At 39.9% G+C, this 11277-nt stretch overlaps 2 protein-coding genes across 5 annotated transcripts; both read right to left on the reverse strand.

Annotated features, from left to right (window-relative positions):
* Positions 1-800: 800 nt before the first annotated feature.
* On the reverse strand, positions 801-3965 carry LOC133704871 (type I inositol polyphosphate 5-phosphatase 10-like). 4 transcript variants are annotated; one of them, XM_062129907.1, is made up of 9 exons: positions 3832-3965; positions 3529-3613; positions 3302-3406; positions 2638-3166; positions 2322-2515; positions 2085-2193; positions 1567-1715; positions 1230-1481; positions 801-1141 (listed from the first exon to the last, which is right to left on the reverse strand). In XM_062129907.1, the coding sequence occupies exons 2-8, from the start codon at positions 3555-3557 to the stop codon at positions 1277-1279; spliced, it is 1320 nt and encodes a 439-aa protein (XP_061985891.1). In that variant the 5' UTR covers positions 3558-3613; positions 3832-3965; the 3' UTR covers positions 801-1141; positions 1230-1276. The 4 variants fall into 4 exon arrangements, with proteins under 4 accessions (XP_061985891.1, XP_061985890.1, XP_061985893.1 ...); XM_062129906.1 differs by having other exon boundaries at positions 3710-3832; XM_062129909.1 differs by lacking the exon at positions 3832-3965 and adding an exon at positions 3724-3741.
* Positions 3966-4135: 170 nt separating this feature from the next.
* On the reverse strand, positions 4136-8411 carry LOC133705804 (uncharacterized). Its single transcript, XM_062131183.1, has 4 exons — positions 8268-8411; positions 5196-5321; positions 4530-4592; positions 4136-4289 (listed from the first exon to the last, which is right to left on the reverse strand). The coding sequence occupies exons 1-4, from the start codon at positions 8409-8411 to the stop codon at positions 4206-4208; spliced, it is 417 nt and encodes a 138-aa protein (XP_061987167.1). The 3' UTR covers positions 4136-4205.
* Between the last annotated feature and the right edge of the window lie 2866 nt (positions 8412-11277).

Consider the following 11277-nt stretch of genomic DNA (forward strand, 5'->3'; position numbering starts at 1 on the left):
GTTTTTCATTTTTTTTTTGATCAAATGTTAGAAAAGTATAGATCAAAAAGTTCAGACTAGTTGGAAAAAGAACCAACTAGCCAGAAAAACAACTGTACAGAACAAGCTTGTGGGAACAGGCTTACCGAAAGAACAAGTTTTTCATTATTGAAAGAACATAGTTCTCTCTTTCTCTTCTCCCATCTTGACTCTCTGTATTAACTTGACAAGATTTACAAAGACGTTCGTACTGTGGAATATCACTTTGGTTCTAGTAATTGAAGTGGCATTGAAGTAATTGATCCAGGAATAAGAAAGCGAATTCTCACAAGTAAGTTTTCCTTTCTATTTATACAGCTAGCACTTCCTCGAATAGGCCAGATAATAGACATAGTTCCTCTGTATAAAATGGATCAAGAATCCAATCGCAAGAACTACTCACCTAACATATATACTATTTATTTCCATAGCTATCATGGACTGGCCGATAATAGATTCGATAGCTTGTTGACCCATAGCCTAGCCCAAGCTAGGTTTACAAAAGTTAATGTTGTCAAATCTGAGTGATTCGGGAGTCTATTTATGACTTGGCTAAATTCAGAAGAGGTCCATCTGGTGAACTTTAAGGTATTGTTTTATTTTCGTTTGCAATAATATTTTTTTAATTTAAAATAATAATATTTTTATTTTTTAAATTCTAAAACAATATTATTTTATGATAGACCGAGATTAACCACCAACCTATAAATTAACTTAATCAATTTACAACCAAATCTTGTACGTGTCTAATAACTATGTTTAAATCACTTATCTTCATCTCATCCCTGGCAAACATTATATATATTTCTTTCCTCCATAAGCATAAAACATGTCATTTCCAAAGCAAACTTGGCATTCTTTAACAAAACATTTGGTCCCGAAAACTATAGTAGAATACGCTTGCTTCAACTATATATGATGATTTTAGAATAGTTCTTAAAGTATCATATCAGCAAGGAAAAGCTTCTCACACCTCACCAATCGCAGAAGACTCTGTACAGCTTCCCAAACACAACATTTTACTGCAAGAATATCATGCTTTCCATCTAAATATTTCGATATAAATGGCAAAATTTAGTCGCCTCTTCTGTCTTCTAGCAGCTGCAGTCAGTTTATCGGTAACCTGTCCGCGCAAAAGAAGGTTAGGCAACATAGTATGGAGAGCTCATGACGTAAACAAAAGGAGTTAGAACTGTTATTGGAGAACTCACCATTATGAATCAAAACAATCATCAAACACTGTACACGAACTCGCATGTTATCTTCTTGTTAGAGGCATGTACTCTTCACTTGCAACTCTCATTTTAAAGCCCGATAATGCCTTTCTTAATCCATCATTATTAGTAACTTGTACGCCTACCATGAATTTTGCGCATACCGGCCGGTGGTCGGAAAACCTGGACTCTCCACGTACGTAAGATAGTTGACGAATCCCATCTCCATACCAAAGTATTCTATCACACCTGCAATTTTGTTTAACTATTCAAGTACTTATTCGTAAAAAAATTTCATTTCAGTAATATAGGTGTAGGTTTTTTCTGTATATACCATGCTGGAGTTCTTCTTTTCTTTTGTGTTTCGATGGTCTCTCCAGCGTAAATGTCTGAGTTATAGGAGTATTTGTACGTTGGCGCGAAGGAGATCTCTCCCTCTTTCCATCCTCTGAACACTCGCCCTGCTTCCCTCTGAATTTTCAGCTGCCAGAACATGGACCGAATTCAGTTCGAGTATGCGGCAAAAAGAGAGGGATTAAAGCTAAACACACCTCTGGAGAGAGTAAATACTGTGGCTGTTAGTACAATATGCCGATGTTGCATACAGTAACAAACATTCCTCATGTTTATTGAATAATAATGAAAACGTCTTAAGCTCCATATACGATAACATTCTTGTATTCCACCCAGATGATTTCGGTTTTTTTTAATTTAACCCTAGACAAAGATTCGCACAAAAAGATAAGGAAAAGATTTGTTCTTCAGATCTGTAGAGAACAAAATATTTGATGCCATTTTCACATTGCGTACAACTCCTTCCAAAGTTATTCTATTCAACGTAAAGGAAGGTACCTGATCTTTGTCAAGAAGTGTGTCCAAGTTATACTGCTCCAGAAGCCTTCGAGTCTCGGAGTAGCTCAAAGCTATCCTGTAATTCAAGTCCCCTAACCATATGACCCGACTAGGGCCATCAAAACAGATTTTAGAGAACATATATAGATGAGTAGAGTATCAAGGGATTCAATTAACAAAGATTTTCCAACGACAGGATTAGACTATTAATTGTTCAATAATTTCAGAGATGCTTACTCATGTTCCATGATTTTCTCAGGCATCCAACTACATGGAGATTTGCATATCCTTGAAAATTGTGTGTTCTTAATTATCTCTATGACATCCAAATTTCTCCTACGTTCATCTCCTTCTTTCTCTCCCGACGCCAAGTGACAACAAACAAAGCAGAAGCTAGTCTGATGGAAAGACATGCTAACAGATATACACCCCTGCAACCAGAGAATTAAACATGATTTCAAATGAGGAAGGTCTATGATTCTATCTTGATTTTCAACCATGAACCATGGACAGCTTATGTTCATAAACAATGCATGTCTATGTCTTAAATTACCTTGTTCCCAAGACAGCCTAAGATCCCACGGCCAACGTTAGAGATTCTCAAATGGCTTACATGTTGCACAAGCTCCTTCCTGACCCAAACAGTAACAAATATTCCGACCATTTGTTTCCCTGTTATAAGGCTGTACTTCATCTGGTTGGCACTAGCTGGAGTGGAAATTTCTGAAGATACATGATTGCTAAGTCCATCTTCATCCTCTTCCGAGGAACAGTAATCCTCGGTCATATTTGTTGATGGGGGCCAAACACAGCAATCCCTGCTATACTTCCTTTCCAATATGGGAGAGCAGTTGCAAGTCTTCAGCCTCCGTCGACTCTCAGTCCTGAAAGACTTGCAGACCTTTTTAAGAGAAGGCTTTTGGAAGAGAAGTGAGCTGCAAAGGGGTGATTTTGATCTTCTTGAAGCCACACTATATGATCTATTCAGTGATTGATTAATTAAAGCCAGCCATTTTGCGGCAGGCTCGCTGTCTTCTGCCACAAGCACATTTCCAGCGTTCAGTGGAACAATTTCCTGAAAACTGGCAATCCAAAAAGGAAACAAAATGAAGAGCAAATCAACTTACCTTATTTCACTAAAAGAATTTAATATTTTAGTTAATTATCATAAAATCTAAAATACAAAGAAACAGCAGGAGAAGGGGGAGAAAGCATACCCTAAGACATATATATCTGATTCATCACGAACCTGAAGAAAATCATCGAGGTTGAGGCCACTGTGAGGAGATTTCCCTCCGACGTTCCATGTTGCCACGAAAACACTATGAAGGGAGAAGTTTTCGACCAGAAACTATTAGATTTTTCATATAAGCAGATACATTAATTGAGATAAAAAAAAAAGGGCGGAGACAACAAAATATCGAAACTAGGATCTTTTGCTTACCTAAATGACTGGACTTGACTGCTTGACATTGGAGAGCTTAATTGGTGAGAAAAGAGAGACTTGAGTGATGGATCAGAAAGTGCTTCTGCAATTGGAAAGAGGAAGATGGAATTTATGCAAAAACTTCAAAATTGTAATCGGAAATTGAGGATAAAAAGCAATTTGTGCAAGAAAAACTTGCTTTGAAAGGTATACATCTGTGGTTGCAGAGAAATCCAAGCATTTCTCAAAGTATACCCACTCATCTCATAGTTAACAAGTACTTGAAAAGAAAGATAAGGAAGGATAGGAGAGACCATCCACCTGGGGTGATTTAGACAGAGAAAAGATATACCACTCTTGCTTCCTTTCTTCCACTGGATAAAGTCCAAAATGAATATGTTCTCAATTTTGGAGCAAATTGCAATGATGCTCTTGTCACTGTCAACCTTTAACTTTTCTTAACTATGCCTTCGCAACCCTTCATCTTTACATTTTGGACTCGTTTTTTGACTTGCCATGGAAGTCAAAAAACAAAAAATAAGAATAGGAGAAAATGATCTGAATCGTGGAAGAAAGAAAATGGAATGGCGAGAAGAAAATTATATCTCTAGGAATCTTCCATTTCCAAAAAAAACTGAAAAAGAGAGGTTCCTTAACACAATTCAAGAGAGAAACAATGATCGCAAGTGATTCATTTACATATCAGATGAATCAAACGAAACTTCCTCTGCCTTCCTCCCTCTTACCTCCTTCTGCAAGATAAGTTTTCGCAGAAAAGACTGCAAAACACAGCAAAAAATAACTGTAGACCAGAGAAAGAATGAACAAATAATGTATTCTAAGTGATCAAAAACTGTAGTAAATGCAATAGCCTGTGGTGAAATATGTAAATCTCTCAAAATAAAGAGCATGGTCACCTATTCAATTCTTATGAATCACAGAAAGATTGAAAAAACAGCAGAAATAAAGTAGCAGCAAAAGGCAAGGATTAAAAGAAAAAATAAACCTACATTAATTACCTTCTTGTTCTGGTCTTGATTCTCTAGTGTCATGTCTGAAAATGCTCTATTTTCATCAAAAACCTTCAAAAATATAGTAATTGCATCAGAGTCCATGAATCAGAAATCCCATAAGAATATTGGGGAAAAAACAAAGAAGGGGAGGAGAGATAGGAGTGACAGGGACATAAAAATCATGTCATGGTTAAACAAGGTAATAAATCAATAGGCCGTAAAACAGAGTCAAGAATATCAATCCATCAACAATCAACCGTGCCAATCAATGAACTTAGCATTAAAGAATAATGATAAATAAATAAAAGTGCGGATCCAAAAATTCTGATCATGTCCATATTTTCATCCAAGAAACATTCAACATTCAGCAATGCCAGATGATCCAAAACACAATTAGGCCCAACTACAGAAGCAAACATTCTGTTAAAGCTATGAATTCCATTTACCAGAAAACAAAGATGACAGTACTATCACATCCATGGAAAGAGAGAATCAAAGACATAAATAAGAGCTACAACAAAAAGCTGACAGCCCAAATGGGGTTTCCTCGAAAAAGTCAACTTTCCAAGCAAACGCATCCCAGCCAATGAAAACATATGGAAAACTGAGCTGCAAAAGAAAAGGCAAGTAGCCAAGAAAAGAAAAGAAATACTCAAATGAAAGAAAAAGAACCTGTATATCCTGTTCTAGAACTGGGGAAGGACTATTATCTATCTGTGGTAAGCAAGTATTGAAGTTAACAAAAGGTTTCTCTTTGTTTCTATGATTGATGTACGTGCACTTGGGGTGTCTTCTTTTCTTGATAAAAATATCAGGGCATTCTCAAACCTATTTTAAGCTCTAAAATAGATTTTAACCAGATCGTTCGTGTTATGTATTCAAACAAATTAATTATCCAACAACAACTCAAGGTTAGGTCACAGATATTTTTGTTTAAGAAAAATCAAAATGATATTATTTTAATTTAAAAATTAACAAGTTGAACTAGGTCACCAATCAGCCTGGACAAATGACCAATGGATCAAGTTTTTTTCCTTCTTTTATTTGTTTCTTTAACCCGTAACTATTCATGCCTAGGTGAAGGGTTTCACAACTCTACGTCTTTCATTGATCAATATGTTTCATGGTTCTCTCTAGAAAATAAAACGCAAAAGGAAACAGTCAAAAGGGGATGGAATCTTAAATGTCCTTTCAAAACACTTGTTTCTTAGAAAGAAGAAAGGAAGAATTCTGCTGGTTTGTTGTTGTTTGTTTTCTCATAAAGGAAATGGGAAAGTGGACCCCCACGTGTTTGTGTCCCGACTGCAATAATGGTGGGAGGAACCACTGGTGGTGGCTTTGAAACACTCAGAGGGGATAAAACACAAAGTTTTATTACAAAAACACAAGCTTACAATTAATTAACACAAAAACTTACAATACACGCCCTCTCTTTTCTCTCTAGTGTTTCTCTCTAATCTCCCACACATAATAGCATAAGCTCAGCTTGCTATTTATACACGAATTCAAAACAAGATAATTCAACCTTCAAGTGTGAAGGCGGCTGTGGACGGTGGTGTGAAGGCCGTTGGCGGCATGCAGCTGGTGGCTGGTCGGTGGCGGCTGATCAGTGGCAGCTGGTGGTTGCCTTCCTTGACCATCTAGATTGAGTTTAATATTCAACAAATCTCCCTTTTAAACTCAATCGAGGGATGTCATGCCAAGCATGAACACTTCTCCTTTCAATGTCTTCTCTCTACTTGTAGCCTTTATCCACTAATTTGGCTTTCGTCTTGTAGACCCTTTTGACACCTATTGCTTTCTTGTTTTATGGTGGATTGGTTGGCTTACAGGTATCATTCTTCTCAATGGCATGTATTTCTTCATCCATTGCTTTTATCCATTTCTCTTCTGTGATAACTTTGTTGAAGCTTAGTGGGTCACTATCTGCAAAGAAACAAAACAAATTTGTATCTTCCATTACTTGAGTGGCATCGTATAGCTCTTCAAGATTTCTCATCCTTCTTGTTTCTTCTGATGAGGATGCTGATGGTGGTGTTGATGATGATGCTCCTGGTGTGTTCCTCCTGTTGAATACAGGGAATCTGTGTACCGGACTTTGTGGTTCAGTTGCTGGCATAATCACCGGACTTTGTGGTTCAGCTGCTGGCACAATCGGTTCTTCGACAAGTACTGTTGGTACTTCTTCACCTTTAAGGATCAAATCAATGTTGATCCATTTGACTGCTTCTTGATCATCATTCAATTCCCAAGATTTATCTTCTTCAAAGATAACATCTCTACTCATAATCACCTTCTTCGTGATGGGATTATACAGCTTGTATCCCATCCTTCTTTCACCATATCCGACAAAGATGCATTTCTCGCTTTTATCATCAAGCTTTCTCCTTCTTGCATCTGGGATCTTTGCATATGCCACACAACCAAAGACTCGTAGATGAGTAACACTTAGTTTGTGACAACTTCATGCTTCTTCTGGAATGACTCCTTGCAAACTTCTGGTTGGGCAGCGATTCAGTAGATACACTGTACATGATACAGCTTCAGCCCAGTATTGCTTGGGCAACTTCTTTGCTTTGAGCAGACTTCTTGCCATATCAAGAATCATGCGATTCTTCCTTTCAGCTACACCATTCAGCTGTGGTGTATACGCAGGTGTTGTCTGATGTCTGATGCCTTGTTGTGTACAATAGGCTTCAAAGTCATTTGCTGTATATTCTCCACCTTGATCAGATCTCACGGTTCTGATCATGTAGCCACTTTGCTTCTCCACAATTGCTTTAAAATCTTTAAAACAATTGAATACTTCTGACTTCCTCTTCAGAAAGTATATCCACGTCTTTCTACTAAAATCATCAATAAAAGTGAGGAAGTACCTATTTTGTCCAGTCGACATAGGCGTTATTGGGCCACACACATCTGTGTGCACTAACTCCAGTGGCCTCTTTGCTCTCCAGTTGACTTCTTTGGCAAAACTAGATCTGTGATGTTTGCTGAGGACACAACTCTCACAGACTTCATCTGGATGATCAATGTGGGGCAAACCTTTGACCATCTTCTTGCTTGCTAGCATCTTCAGACTTGTGAAATTCAGATGTCCAAGCCTCAGGTGCCAGAGCCATTCTTCACTGTTGGTGATGGCACTCAAACACTTTGCTGCATCATACTGGATGTTCAAAGGAAACATCCTATTCTTGGACATTTTCACATAGGCAATTAATCTCCAATTGTTGTCTCTAATTGTCAAATGACAATTCTTCGAGTAAAAAGTATATCCTCTCTCCAAAAGTTGACCTAAGCTGATCAGGTTCTGCTTTATGGCTGAGACATAATACACATCGGCGATGTGGCTGGAATCGCCGTTCTTCAACTTGATTGGGATGCTGCCTTTACCTTTGAATGGAACCTTTGTGGTATCTCCAAAAGTAACTAGACCTTGCTTGGTCTCATCTAGATCACTAAATAATTCTCGTTAGCCGCACATGTGATTGCTGGCTCCAGTATCTAGATACCATATATTTTCCTGTTTCTCGCCAAGTTCTTGTTGGACAAGAAATGCAGCTTCTTCTCTGTCATCCTTCTCTACATAGTTGGCTTGCTCACGTACCTCTAACGAAGCTTTCCCTTGACATTCAGTGCTATAGTGCCCAAATTGATTGCACCTATAACACTGGATATTTCTCTTATCACAGTTATTGTAACCGCCTCCTCTTCCTCTAGGAGTGAATGCTTGTTGTCCTCTACCTCCTCTGGTGGTGTTTCTACCACCTCTTCCTCTAAATCTTGTATTCCAAGAACCTCTTCCTTGGAATTGCTGAAATCCTCCTCTTCTTTGTGGACTTCTTCCTTGATTGGTATATCCACTTGTTGAGGTCTCCCCTTGCTCATATTTGTCCTGGAGAGACAGCTCTGCTTGTAAGGCATGCTCAATGGCCTTATCTCCATTTTGCTTTACAATCTTCTGCTAAGTGGGGAGAATTTTAATTGCCTTGAGGGAAGGCAAAATTGGGACACTCTGGACACCCGATCAACTGGACAATTTGAGGTGTAGAGTGAAATTGATGAAGACCAATCTTGACGAATCTAAGAACTGGTAGTCTCGCCAGATGTTGAGAAATCATGTATTAAACCAGTATATTCCAGATCACTTGTAAAGAAAAGCCGCAACAAAGCTAGCAAATGGTTGTATATACGAAAAGGCAGTACGATGGATAGATATGGCCTGAGAAGTTCTGTCTAGGAGATTGGGTTTTAAGCGGGACCAATGTGACCCCTCCAATCTTTCCTGGGAACTTGCTTAGTGGAAGGATTATCCATACGGTACTATTTTCGTATATATAGCAGTTTGTAATGAAACGGTTGAAGACTAGCAAGACGACGGCACAAAGGAACAGTTGGGTTCTGTATGTTCAAGGATCTGATGAAGTGGTGATTTCTCCAATGAAGTTAGATTCGGTGACTGTGATTTCTCGAGGGAGAATTGATGAAGACCCTGATAATGGAAGAGAAATACAACAAAGGGATAAAGATTGGCACCCTCTTTTGACTTGGACAGATGTTGTGACAGGATGAGCTGCTGTCAAATATAAGCAAGGAATAGGGAGAAACCTGGAGAACAGAAATTGCACGATTGCACACGGAGATTGTGCTGGAGTACCCGTAGGATCCAACAAGGTACTGTAATGAGACAACAGGTGCAAGGAGAAGAAGTGTTCCCAGATGAAGCTCAGAGCAGAGACTGTTAAACTTTGTACAACAGAAAGTCTCTTATGCTCTTGATGAAGACAACATGCGAAGACCTTTCAATGCATGCAAGGATGGAAAGAGAGCTGTTGCAGAGGCACCTAATTGAGGGGGTGCAAACGCCTTTGATAAAAGGCGACCGCCTATAATGAAAGGCGAAGACACCAAAGAGAGTTGGTGTAGGAGGAGATGTCAAGCAGAAAGGCGTAGAAGCTCCAAACATAGAAATTGAGGTGGAGGATTGCGAGGAGTATACCGCAACTTTCTCTTTCTATGTAGTCAGTGGCAGTAATCTCTCCCATAGTGCACATGGCGGTAGAGAATTTTGGAGCCACTTTGAAGCATCTCAGCTGAAGGAGGATGCGACCGCCCCATGACAACTGGCGAAGACACCTTACAAAAGGTGTGAGGGCCATGATAGGAGCCCGGATCAGACCACCCCATGACAACGGGCGAAGACACCTTACGAAAGGTGTGAGGGCCATGATAGGAGCTCGGATTAGACCGCCCATGACAACGGGCGAAGACACTTTAGAGAAGGTGTGTGGGTTATAATATGAGCCCAGTTCAGAACGCCCCAAAGCCAATGTGATGGCTAGATATGAGTGGACAAATGTATAGCCAATGAAGTGGCTATGATGAGTATGGAGACAAATGTAGGATTGACTTTCATGGATATTGCCCCCATGCTAAAGATCAATAAGCTAGAAGACATTTGCCTTGGACAATAAGTGTGTGACTTGTGGAGCATTAAGACGCGGCTGCTATGAAGGAGCAGAGGGCATGTGCAGGTTCCGGGAACGAGTTGACTCTTGTCAAGGTGGTGAGCTCGGTAATGGCATTGTAATACTCAGAGTATGAAGACAGATATGGATCAACCTTTAATGGGTTGCCCCCATGGTTAAAGGTGGAGAGCTACCTGGACTCTTACGACTAAGAGCGAGAGACTCAAGGAGAAGTAAGGCGTGGTTCCTAGGGTGGAACAGAGGGCAGGCGCAACTCCTGGATGAGTAGACTCTTGAAAGAGTGGTGAGCTCGTGATCATATTGAGATACTCAGATAATGACTGTCGCACTTGGAAATAGAAATTTCCGTTTGAGGGGGTGTTGTAAGCCTTGGTGTAAGGCTTGATGAATCATTCCGGACCGAGCATGGTTGATACGCTCGGAGGGGAATGTTGTGTTCCAGAGACAAGCGTTAACACTCTTCAGATGTGAAGTGGCAGACCATGTGGTTGTAGTGATCCTTTTGTGTGAGAGAATGTGTGCTTTTGTGACTCTGATGAATGAAAGGTTTGGCGAGTACCTGTAAACTTGGCCAGAGACGCTCTCGGAATGGTAAGCTTGGAAGAGCTGCAAGATGCAAGCCTGTGCTGAAGAAGTAAGAGGACAGTTGCCCCACATGAATGGCAAAGGGGATGATTGTTAGGTTGGTTGCCATTAATGTGCAACAACCATTGACAATTGCAGCAGCCACCATTGTCAAAGAAGATGGCTGCAATGGTGGGTTGTTGGTGGCAGCCAACAACCATTGTCTAATGTCAAAGTTTGGTAAGTTTGGCAGCCACCATTATTGATAAAAGAACAAGTGGAACAGCATCATGAAATGCCTATAAATAGAGGCATTATGTGAGAGCAAAATGTGAGAGTTGTGAGAGTGAGGGAAAACGTGAAGTGAAGAGAAAGAGGAGCTACTGCCATATGCAACAGAGTGTGTGAGCTGGGAGTTGAGTGATCCTCCTCCATGTATTTATTGTATCCTTTCTCTATCCCTAAATAATATGGACTCTCTCCCGTGGATGTAGGCGATTTGCCAAACCACGTAAAATATTGTGTCAGTGTGCTTAACCCTCCATTGAGCAACTATCAGTACACCACCGGTCCGCGCATGGGGTGCCGGAATTCCCCAACATGCAAAGCAAATCAGAAGCCATGCATAGGGCCTCGTCGAAAGTGACTGTTTTGTTGGGGAGAAAAGTGTTAGGGTTTCCTGGCAAATCGGCAGTTCAAAA

The sequence above is a fragment of the Populus nigra genome, chromosome 10, assembly GCF_951802175.1.
Source record: "Populus nigra chromosome 10, ddPopNigr1.1, whole genome shotgun sequence".
NCBI lineage: Eukaryota > Viridiplantae > Streptophyta > Magnoliopsida > Malpighiales > Salicaceae > Populus > Populus nigra.